The following is a 12470-nucleotide window of genomic DNA, read 5'->3' as shown; positions in this document are numbered from 1 at the left end:
TGCTGACGTCAGCATTTTTTGGTTTTTGCAGTTTTTCGCAAAATTGGCAAAACCTAAATTTAAGTAACACCGATTTTCATGTTCTACATCGTATTGCGCTTCTTTAAAGGTATAATTTATTATGCTAGGAGGGGTGATGATGGGTCCGAATGATTAACGAAAATTTGGACACGCATTAATTTACCCGAGTTCTTATATAGTTTGTTCTTATAAAGATCGTGTAGTTGCTAAGTACTTTTATTCTCTTGCTTACATGGAAAGGTTAAGAAGCAGATTTTTAATATAATATCTACTAAAATAGAGTTGAACGTCAATTAGTTCCAAGCTAAAACTAAGTACCACCTGATCATTCAGCCCCCCCCCCCAAATAAATGACTTCAGCCCCTCAGGCTAGGGGAAGGGGTTCTATCCAAGATCCTATTTTGTATTTTTTGTAAGTTTTTGTATATAGCATTCATTTTGTAAAGTAAATTTTTCAAAATAACGTCTTCTTTGAAAATCTTGTAAGGTTGAGATTTATTTTTGAAAAGTGTGAAATGAATTAATCGCATATAAAAGATCACCCATTCTGCGCATACGTCGATCTGCTCTAAAGGAATGGCCAGCTATTGTGATGACCTGATGGAGATATTATGAAGTTTTCACCGAAGATGCAAAACATAAGAAATTCTCGAAAAGTATCTTCTGAAAAATATTCAAGAAAATTTGTTTTAAAATTTGGAGATTGACAATATCCCTCACTGGGCAAAATTCATGTTATTTTGATAAGGATTTCATTGACCAGTGTTAACAGCCATTTCTGAGATCTACATCCTAATATGCTTCTTTTGGCGGTTATAATCATGTCAAAAGCCTCCAGTGTTCTGTGCCAAACTCATGGCAATTTTGAACATGCCACATAAGTTACACGAGATGTGATACGTACCCAAAGCGAAACTATTGGCAATTTAAAGGTCAAAATGCTCTAAATTAAATATTTTGGTCCAAATGCCAAATTGCAAGAATTGCATAAATTCCATTAATTCAATAAATTGCCAAGCTCGCAATTTATGGTCAAACAAAACCTCATAAGCCAATAGCACAAATAGGATACTTTACGTCAAAATTTGAAATTTATGGAAAACTTTTTTTGGACCGCCCGGTAATCTTGTTGAAAATTGTGCCTGTTAAAAATTCCATATAATATTTGAGTAACAGAATACACACAATATGATTTAAAATTCCTGCCCAATAAAGGCAAGATGTTTTCCCGGACGAGATGGAGATTTCAAAAGCTCTCGTTTGATGTGGTTGATTGTTAACCAGTAATAAAACAATTTTGTTACTTTTTCTAAAGAACGCGTCATTTTTATTACTTCAAATGACCAATTATTAAAGTATCTTATAAAAACTTCATTCCATCCTAATCGTAATGAAGCCCCTCCATTCTATTGTCATTAAAATTCGAAGATGCTTAATCGGGAGATATCTTTCATTCAATCACATCATCTCAGAGGTAGTCCTAAATTGTGTTATTTCGCTAAGCAAATTTACCTGTTGTGTCTGCGTTCAAAGACTTAAGAAAGGAACGAAAAGGAGGGCGGATGCTGAGACCTCCGATATCTAACCCTCAGGGAAATTCATCTTTTCTGCAAAGGTGATCCTTCTTCAAAGGGACATCTTCATTGTCATCCTTAGGACAAGTTTTTATTGTTTTTTTTTTTTCTTATAAAAGCAGAATCAAAGAACAAAGAATCGGTTAGTCTGGAACCATACAAATTTTTACTCCGTTTCACAAAGCTCACATGAGATAAAAATTAGTATGGTAGAATTAGAGATTTTGAATTTGCCACCAGAAAAAAACCGTTTGAAAACTGGCCAATCAGAATTTTGTTGCATAAATTTTTCGGGAGAACAATAGACATAATCGGCCAATCAGAAGCGTTTCTACAAAAAATTGTAGAAATTTTTGTCCAAAACTACCCGTCTACTATAGAGTTCAGAAAAAATCGTGAGTAGACGGGGCCCCATCTAAGAATCGGTTGGTTCAGAAGTGAAGTTATGCTTTCATCACTACATAACAGGACAGGGTAGTTTGCTTTTATGATCGATCATCATAGTTCGAATATTGTCCAGAATCTTTGGATATCGTCACTCTAATGAGGAAACTTCACCCCTGTTTCATTGCCCCGGTGGAATGGCTAAATACTAATGGGAAATGGGGATTGAAAATCATCTGTTTTATATTGACGGCGATTCAAAAATTTGTTGTTCAAACTTAAGAATTTAAGTGATAAGTTATATTGATTTGTAAGGAACTGCACTCCGTGAGTTACTATTGCTTATGATAAAAACCAGGTCATTTCTCTCAACAGGGACCATTTTAACCAATTTTTTGCACTTTTACCAAATGGGGAATGAAATTATTATGTAACCCAGTTTGCTTATATAAATTTGAGTCGGGTATCCTTTAAAATTAGCAGAAAAATCCCGAGAAATTCGTCGGACAAACAGCGAATTATAAAGTCCAAGGACCATATTAAAGGTAAGCGTTTGTTATGATTTTTATTTGCTCGGCTAATTTTTCAGTCACCAATAAAGTAGAAATGGGCTTTTCCAGAAAATAATCGTGCACCCCCTGTTGAGGAGGTCCATTTCCGTTGCAAGGGGGTAAAGTTTGAAATGCAGTGGAATTCCATAAGGGAAGACGAAAATCCGTCAAAAATAAGCGGAATTCCAAGGGGGTAATGATTGAAAATTTGTAAAAATTCGGAATTCCAGAGGGGTATGATCCTACTAAAATTGCCTGGAATTCCAAGGGGGTAGGTCACAAAAGGTTGGACCTCCTCAATAGGGGGTGCACGGTTTTTTTCTGGAAAAGCCCAATAATACAATAAAAGTACCGAGGATACAGTGAAAATATAATATTTTATATATAAAGCGAGACAAATTTAATTTGCTGTTCTACGGGTCCGACCGACCCTATATTTGCTAAAATCAAAAAAAATAATAGTATCGAATTTCCGCTACAATATATTTTACACACTAGTTATTTGTAAGAATTAAATTGAATAAAGCTGAAAATTAATTCAAGAAATTGAAAAATCATAAAAAGCATTCCATACACTAAAATTTTATTATGATCTTCATCGAAGATAAAAAACAAAGTGAATTTTTGATCCATAGATACTTGAAAATTGTCTCGGTACTTTACCAACCCTAATAAATAAAAAATTTATTCTTATTTTGCCGACCGACCGACCAATATTTTTCTAACGATCTGTCCGTAGAACAACAAATTAAATTGGTCTCGCCTTATATATCATATATATAGTCTTTAACTCGAACCTCTATAACTCACACTGGGTGAAAAGCCATCTTTCCTACAATTCCAAATTTCGAAAATTTCATATTTCCTGGATTTTTTTTTAAAAAAAGTCATGTTTCCAAATATTTCAAAATCTGAACATTCAGTTTGTTGAAAGATCAGAAAATTGATATTTACTGATATTTCTAGATTTGAAATTTGAAATTTTGTAACCTTTTCAGAGATTTGGAAATTTGAAATTTCCAGCATTGAAAAAGAGCTGAAAGATGAGTTTTCCAAAATTTTTGAAGAGAAAAAATACGAACTTTCCATGACTTTAAAAAGTCTAAAGATCTGAAATTTCCAACATTGAAAAAGAGCTGAAAGCTGTCTTTCCGAAATTTCCAAATTTTGAAAATCTCATGTTCCCAGAGATTTCCATGTTTTTGAAAATTTGAACTTTCAGTTTTTGAGAAACTCAGAAAGTTGATGTTTTTAGATGCTTTCAAAACTTGAAATTTCATATTTTATGGTCTTCTTAAAAGTTCAGGAAATTTCATATTTTCAGTTGCTAGAAAAACCCAAAAGATTCTCAAAAATAAAAAGGCGACTTTTTCGATTACCTGGAAATGACACCGATATGTCCGAGCAGTAAGGGTACCCTTTTTTATACCTCAAAAGTCTTTCAAAGGGGTACACATCTATAGCTTATTATTCTCCTAAGAGGTCGCAAAATCTAAAAAATGGAGAATTAGGTGGCTCACGACTTTAGAAAAATTAGGAGCATAAATTTTGTGGAAAGTCCTCAAAAATTCTAAAGTTTTTCTCGAAGAAGGCTGAAACTAGCTGAAACGTGAAGCTTTAGTACAAAAATAAAAACAGCACAAGAAAGAAAATTGTTCTTTCTGCTATTATTCCTTATATGGAAGTAATTGCTCTCCCTATACTTTTGAACCACCTTTGGTATGACGTAAAGTTCCTTTATTCATTAGATTTGTTTATTATTTTCAACAAAAGAAAGCGAAAGAAAGAAAACGTGGTTTATTATCTTAATTCAATAAACATCGTGTTGAGCTTTTGTACAGAAGAAAATAGCAAACCAAGTTTGATGCGTCTTATTCTTACTAACTTTTTCCAGGTAAGTCATATCAATTTTTTTCCATTCTTATCGCTTTTAAAATTAAAAAGCAAGTTTTTCCATATAAAATTTACCAATTGAAACCACTTTAGTCGGTAAAAAATAATTAATAAAATAATTTATACAATGTCTCCAGCCAATCAAATACGAGTACTCAATCATGTGATTTTGAGCGGACATGTGGAAAGTTTGAATGTTTATTTCGTTATTTCTCTCAAAAGTTCTTAGGTAGATGAAGTGGTGTTGAGTTTTGGTTGAATTTCTGGCGCGTAAAGTTATATATTTTTCACATTATCTAATGTTTTTATTTTGTTTTTAGAAAAAAAATATTTGAAATGGAAACAAATTCAGCATAGACGCAACCATGGAATCATTCTACCGCCAAAACTGTTATCATCGTTATGTTGTTATTGTAGAAAAACTTTTAACTGAAGCCTTTGCTCGAATATAAGTCTTGTTGCAGTCGGTGAAGTAAATTCATTTGGATTTCCAATGTAAAGTATATCGATACATTACGCTTCAGAATGACAGACTTTATCGGTGGCTTGAAAACTCAAAACTCATATCTCCTTCGCTTCAAACATATACAAAATTTAAACTCGGAAATGTAATAAAAACAAACGTGTACAATGTAGTCCAGAAACTTGAGCTCGACTGCTTATTTCGTATGTGAGGCTCTAATACAGACTCGGCAAGAATGGGATGGATATTGAGATGAGAGATTCGGCAGATTTTTTAGAACATATTTGCTTTTTTATCTTTGAAATGAAAGATGTTACAATAAAGATATAATGTACTGTATGTAGTAGATTTTGTCAATGAAAATGTTAAAGATGACCTTTCGATTGAAAAGAATACCAGGAAATATTTGAGGTTTCAACGTTTTGGGAATTTAGAACATGTCACACATAGTAGCGTTTCCAAAGTTGGAAAACTTGACATTTCCATTCCTCAAGAAATCCCCAAAAAGATGAATTTTAAAACATAAAATAAGACCAGGAAATTTGATATTTTAAATTTTGGAAATTTAGAAAATGTCACACAATGAGCTTTCCAATTTTGCAAAATTTGATATTTCCATTCCTCAAGAAATCCCAAAAAGATGAATTTTAAAACATAAGAAAAGACCAGGAAATTTGATATTTTAAATTTTGGAAATTTAGAAAATGTCACACAATGAGCTTTCCAATTTTGGAAAATTTGATATTTCCATATGTTCATTAAGTTCCAAAAATCTGGAATTTCCAGACATTTTTAGGATTTTTTTGGGATTTCAAATGTATTGGAAATTTGACTTTTCGCCCAGTGTCAAACGTCTTCTTAACTCGAGTTTCCTCATCCATACAGTTAGCAATGCTCTATAAACCTTACTCCATAGCTCGAAATTTTCTTAACACGAACAAATTTGTTTTCCCCGAGCGCGCTCGAGTTATGGAGACTCTACCGTATAGGTATAAAAGAAGGTGGGTTTGTCTCACCAAAGACAGTATTTAGAAAAGCATTATAATACATTCATTAGGTATTCCCTTCTCCCCATTTATCTACAGTCATCACAGAGTCTCAAGTGAGTGATCCAAATCATACTCGTCCAAATCATTGACGTCCAAGCCCGAAAGGCTAGACTCGAGCCACCTATTTCCCCACTCGAAATAAGCATAGAAATAAGCGGCTTCACTTTTTCTTGCCTGGGAAAGGTTAGAGATTCTACTCTATCCCTTCGCCCTTTAAACTCAACGGTCCAAATAGTTCAAGTCCTCCAAATTCGTTATTTCGAAAGAAGTCTGAATAGTTTTGCATTAACATTCTGAAATTTAAATTGTTATATCGAGTGCTTCATACGGTATAGCATAGTCGATATTTTTGAATCTTTACTTTCTTAATTTGAATCTTTCATTTAATACAGCATATTAACCAATGCAACCAGGACTGGGACTATGATTGATACCATAGCAACATAGCAGTACGAAAACGAGGCTGATACTGTCACCGAGTCATCATACATAGCAACAATACGGGTGGGTCCACCCGTTCCGCCCGCAATTTTCATCGGAAGAGCGATAATCAAGACGCCCTTCTTATCACGAAATTCATTGATTTTGGACAAATCCATATTTTCGAATCCAGAGATGTTTTTGTTCAGAAAAACTCGATGCACTGGATACCAGTCATCGGCGCCCTTGGCGTGATCGAAAGATGGCGTGTCGACGCCAAAGGAGGCAATCTATAAATATGAGAGAAAGTTTGTTAATCTATGATACTCATTGCGCAATGTTTTTGCGAGGTTGTAGTGAGATCTGTCAAGACCTTGCATTTGTGTTAACACTTGGGTTAGGGTTCAAAGATTACGAATATCTAAGTTCTCTGTTATACCTCTCGATTGTCAACGATCCATTGAGCAGCCTCCCCAGTCATGCCAGGAAAATCATAAGTTGATGGGTCGGAATGGTTGCCACCATAATAGTCAGTAAAATTTGAAACTCTCTTGCTAAAACCTGAAAATTAGGACACAAATAGTAAACTTTTAAGTTTTATCTAAGGTTTTATTTTTAGAATAAGTGTTTCCGTCTGATATCACACACATATTTCATATCAGGACAGTGACTGCCTATTGTTATATTATGCTGATATAAGCGAAAAATGTTTTTCTTTTTCTCTTTCTGACCAATCCTGATCCACATCCGTGTCAATTCAATATAAAAAAGCTTGTACTATAAAATTAATGAGCCAGCAAACGATATCAGTCTTATTCAAAACAAAACCTTTAATAGCCCTAATCACGCATAGCCTGTCCTGCTAGACTAGCAAGAATACAGTAAATTTTAGCAAACCATTACGCCGAACAAATTTGAATTCTTGCTACAATCAAGGTCATAATATTTGAGAAAAGAGGGAAATACACCGGGAAGTTTTTGAACCACAAGCGATTTGTAAATGCTCTAAAGTAGGTTGGAAGGGTAGAGTTTTAACTCTGAATTTTAATATGAAACTTAAGATCTGAGGATCCAAAAGTTCAAAAATAGTCCAATAAGGCTCAGAATATAGCCTGTAAGTCTGCCAACCCCTTCCGAATTGAAATATTCGATTAAATTAAAGAGATAGCCCAAAATCGACTTTCTCGCCGGAACTTTAAATCTTGAAGAACGTTAAAATAACCAAAATTATCAAAATATTATGACCTTTATTGTAGGCGATCTCCACCTCATTAAGAATATGTAGTTTTGGACTTCGTTTAATGGGTTATTCCAAAAAAAAACAACATTCAAACAGGAGTACCGACACCAACTCTCCCTGGAAATTTTGATGAACAAATTATACTGCCCTGCCCTGGAAATCTGGGGTAGAACCTCTTAGAAGATAAAATTTTGTGAAAAAGGCTAAAAAACAACTATTGATGCAGGGGGGTCAAGCTAGACAACTTGCCGGTTAGTAACGTGGTGATATATCTGTAGAATTTTCGACTTTACCAGTACCCACGAGAAAAGTTATAACAATTGTATCCAAACCTGTGTGTATCAATAAGATAGATCCACTTTCAATTTTGCCCTGCTTCTGCTCAGCATCCATTATATGTTGGGTTGTAATGTACATACTTCGATTCTTTTCAACCTCAGCCTCTACGTCAATTATATACGGCGGACCAACCTGAATAATAGCATATCAAGATAATTAATCTCCCTTCAGTCCATATACAGCCTTACCCTGTCTCTATATTCACAGCCAGTTTACAGTACTCAGCGAATACATCTGCACTGCAACTCAAATCTCCTGAATGAGCAGTTGTCCCCAGTTGTAAATCGTCGTTGGAGAAAATGGGGAAATCCTTTAGATGGTCAGACACTTGATAACATGGTTGACAGGTGCAGATTGGCCATCAAGACTGCCAAGGATAGTTATTTTTCTCGTCTTGGCAACTCTTTAAATGATCCAAACATAGGAAGTAAGAAATACTGGTCTACGCTGAAGCAGTTTCTGAACATACGTAAAACCCCGAAAATTCCACCTATTCGAAATGAAAGAAACGTCCTTGTAAGTGATGTTTCTGAGAAGGCCGATATTTTTAACTCTTTTTTCTCAAACCAATGCTCACTTATCGATACTGGCAGTGTTTTGCCACCTGAACAATTTCTTACTAACTCTAGACTGGGATAATCTTGTATTTGAAGAAGAAAAAATCGAGTCTATTATTAATTCTTTGAATGTTAACAAGGCCCATGGGTGGGATAATATTTCTACTCGTATGGTCAGAATCTGTGGTAAGTCTCTAGTAAAACCTTTGCTTAGCATATTCAATCTTTCTATCATCAACTCTGGCATCTTCCCATCACAGTGGAAGAAAGGTAACGTGGTTCCTGTCTATAAAAAGGGAGACAGGAGCATAGCCAAAAACTACAGACCAGTGTCTCTTCTTCCTGTGTTTGGAAAAATATATGAAAAGTGTATTTACGATACACTTTACAGGTATTTTGAAAACAATAACTTATTTTCTCCTTGTCAGTCTGGTTTTTCGGGAGGGGGATTCCTGCATTTCTCAGTTGTTATCCATAACGCATGATATTTATACAGGGTTTGACAAAGATCCTTCTCTAGATACCAGGGGGGGTGTTTTAGATATTTCAAAGGCATTCGATCGGGTTGTGGCACGATGGCTTACTCTTAAAAAAAAAAACTCAAATCTTATGGGGTGACTGGACCGTTGTTTTCCTTAATTCGCAGCTTTCTTAACGATAGGCATCAGAGAGTTGTGTTAAATGGAAAAACATCTGAGTGGAAAGCGAATCAATGCTGGGGTACCTCAAGGCTCGATCCTTGGTCCATTGTGTTCTTCTTAATTTATATTAATGATCTTCCAAAAAACCTTGAGTCAAAACCGAAGATTTTTGCTGACGATACCTCTTTATTCTCTCTTGTGATTGATCAACTCTTGAGCCTTGAAGTACTTAACAGAGATCTCTCCAGGATAACTGACTGGGCTCATCAATGGAAGATGTCTTTTAACCCTGACCCATCTAAGCAAGCCATTGAAGTCTATTTTACCTGTAGACTCACTCCTCCTAATGCTCCAGTAATCTCCTTTAATAATTCTAATATCGCGACCAGTGAGTACCAGAAACATCTTGGTCTAATCTTAGATTCAAAACTTTCTTTTGATCGCCATCTAGACGAGAAGATAAAAAAGGCCAATAAAGGAATTGGTCTTATTAACCGGCTTCGCAAGCATGTGCCTAGGAGATCTCTACTAACCATTTATAAATCTTTCATTAGGCCTCATCTTGATTATGGTGATATCGTATATGACCGCCCGGGAAATGCTACCTTTGTGCAGAAGCTTGAATCTATTCAATATAATGCCTGTTTAGCTATAACAGGCTGTTTTCGTGGAACGTCTCAAGAAAAACTATATTCAGAACTTGGTCTTGAAAGTCTTGCTGACAGGCGCTTTGCTAGAAGAAATGACATTCTTCTATGGAATTATTAACAATTTAGCCCCTTCGTATTTACGTAACTACCTGCCAGTAAGACTTACAGCACCAGGTGGCCTTAGAACAAGAAATCCTATTTATCCTCTAAATATACGAACTGAGCGTTTCCGTAACACTTTTTTTCCGTACTGCATATCTCAGTGGAATGTTCTGGGAGGTAATATACGAGATCTACCTTCAATTAAAACTTTCAAAAAAGCAATCTATGAATTTTTGAGACCCAAGCAATCTCATGTTTTTGATGTTCCTGACATTCAAGGAGTGATCTTTCTTAATCGACTTCGGGTCGGTTTCAGCCATCTCAACGAGCATAAATTTAGACATGGCTTCCGCGACACTTTAGACCCTTTCTGTGGTTGCCGAACTAACTCTGTTGAAAACACTCAGCACTTTCTTCTGCACTGCTCTATATATTCCCATGCAAGACATTCTTTGTTCGACAAACTTCAGACCCTAGGCATTATTTTTCATCCGCCGCTTAACCCTCCTTTTTTCTGTCGGCTTTTATTATATGGGGATGAAAGTTTGAATTCAAATCTAAATAAATCTATTCTTTGTTCTGTTGTTGAATTTCTTAACGAAGCTGGAAGGTTTAGCGGTGCTTTATTTTAGGCTTTTACCTAACAATTGTAGCTTCCTTCTCCAAGATTTTTTCTTTATTTACTTATTTATTTATTTTTACATAGTCTAGTACCTCTGGCGATATAACGTTAGTTCCTAGCGGGGGGAGGGACTATATTTTATGTTTAAGTAATGTTTTGTAATATGTTCGTAGTGTACACGTGTTTTTGTTTCAATAAAGAAAAAAAAAAAAAAAAAAAAAAAAAAAAAAAAAAAAAAAAAGTTGTAAACTGTACACCAATTTTTGTCCCCACTGAAAATAATTAAATATACAAATCCTCACTGCAAAGTATTATGCTATTTTCGATTCCAACTAGATTTCGTGACTTGAAAACAATGGAATTCAAATCCCAGCCATAAAAAGCATTTATCAATCCCGGGTTTCAGTCCGTTAGTTTTCCCATTATCAGCTGGGAAAATCCTACTGATTCTATGAGAAGGGGAAGTGAGTATAGTTGAACAAAAATGCAAATTTCTTTTAGATGTGTAATTAAGTATACTTACTAATTTTTCTAGAGGTATCTGATCAACAGTCTGTCCATCTTTAACGAAGTGTAATGGAGCATCAATGTGTGTTCCCACGTGCTCATTCGTACTAAAAACATTGTAACCAAGTTGAAACTTTGGATATGGTTCTGAAACCTGTCAGATTGATAAATAAAAGTTATCATATTGGATATATAAGTCACTCTTTTTAATTTGATCTTAAAGGAACCAAAAATTTTATTCGAATAAGAGAAAGATTCGAATTACAGAGAGTAATTTACTATAGTCTTTAGCTAAGGGGACCACATATTTTAGTACAAATTACAGAAAGATTGGAATAACAGAATTTCGAGTTAAAGACAGTCGAATGTAAATAGTTGACACTAAAATGGTTGCCCCTCTCCCACAGGCAACAAGAGCGGCTCAGATAAGAGAAGGGCAATCACATTCTAGATAAATGGACCTTTACCTGTTGAAGAAACTTGAAATGGCTTTTATAGATACCATAGTAAGGTGTATTTTTCTCATCATATTTTAACGACAAATCAACGAAACGTAATTTTCCTTCAACTATCAAAAATGCCACCGCAGAAATGATAAATGACTTTATCCAACTTGACATCATGTTTTTTTTTCTCCAAACTTTCAGACACAAATTCTAGAAAATTAAAAATAATTTTGATATGAAACGTTTTGAAGTGTTTCAAACATTGAGTGGATTCTTGCTGTTGTTGAGTTTGAAATCGAAATATATTTGATAACAAATTTACAGTTTACATCACCATCAGTTATCATAAAAGAAAGTGACAAATTTATTAAAAATTGGAAAAATGTGAGTTTAAATAAAATGAGCAATGAAACTTGAGACTGGGGCACAAGATGACGGGTATATCCGAGCCAAAGTTCTTTTTTTGACGTTTTTCCCACCCTTAGAGAGACTATTTCCCAAAAACTTCAGCCAAAACTTTCAAATTTTAGTCCAAATTTCAATTTATGACCCCTCACAGGGTCAATTTTTGATTTTCGTAATTTTAAAGCCCTTACAGAGACTCAATTGCTTTTTGATGGATATTCTTAAGTTTATGGGGGAAAAATCATAGAAAAAATCAAACTTAGGTTAGTATCTAAATCCAACTTAGCTTTAACGTTATATCTAATCGAGTGTGAAATTGAAAGACGCGTGGCAAAGTAGGTTACAAACATGTTTTGAAAAGTTTTTAAAGTATAAAGGAACTACCAATGTAACAAAAGGTTTTGAAGAGCATTTAAATTAGAATTCTTCAAAATGAAAAAGAAAAAAAAACTTCAAAAGTATAAGAAGAAAATTGATTTTAACCCGTCCAATTCCCAACTAGATCGTCTACACATTATCACTGAAAAAGGGAATAATTTGAAAAGGGAGTTTAGCTCGGGGCGGAGTAATCAGTGGCGGAGGTGTTTACAGTGTTTTGTTTTGTTC

At 34.6% G+C, this 12470-nt stretch overlaps 1 protein-coding gene across 1 annotated transcript; it reads right to left on the bottom strand.

Moving 5' to 3' along the window:
* Positions 1 to 6309: 6309 nt before the first annotated feature.
* Positions 6310 to 11640, bottom strand: LOC136818844 (kynurenine formamidase-like). The gene is made up of 5 exons (XM_067075075.1): positions 11481 to 11640; positions 11030 to 11167; positions 7928 to 8066; positions 6795 to 6916; positions 6310 to 6645 (listed from the first exon to the last, which is right to left on the bottom strand). The coding sequence occupies exons 1-5, from the start codon at positions 11634 to 11636 to the stop codon at positions 6319 to 6321; spliced, it is 882 nt and encodes a 293-aa protein (XP_066931176.1). The 5' UTR covers positions 11637 to 11640; the 3' UTR covers positions 6310 to 6318.
* Positions 11641 to 12470: the final 830 nt, after the last annotated feature.

Source organism: Clytia hemisphaerica, unplaced genomic scaffold (genome assembly GCF_902728285.1).
Source record: "Clytia hemisphaerica strain Z4C2 unplaced genomic scaffold, Clytia hemisphaerica genome assembly, whole genome shotgun sequence".
Classification (NCBI taxonomy): domain Eukaryota; kingdom Metazoa; phylum Cnidaria; class Hydrozoa; order Leptothecata; family Clytiidae; genus Clytia; species Clytia hemisphaerica.
Note: the sequence above shows the minus strand (reverse complement) of the source record. Positions and strands in the feature narration are given on the sequence as shown.

What these genes read in the sequence shown, in the direction of transcription:
- LOC136818844 (XM_067075075.1), bottom strand. Translation starts at nt 11,636, where the DNA reads ATGATGTCAAGTTGGATAAAGTCATTTATCATTTCTGCGGTGGCATTT. An exon ending in ATTTCAAGTTTCTTCAACAG is followed by an intron (nt 11,168 to 11,480) that starts GTAAAGGTCCAT and finishes TCAATCTGACAG; the next exon opens with GTTTCAGAACCATATCCAAA. An exon ending in GGATCGTTGACAATCGAGAG is followed by an intron (nt 6,646 to 6,794) that starts GTATAACAGAGA and finishes TCATATTTATAG; the next exon opens with ATTGCCTCCTTTGGCGTCGA.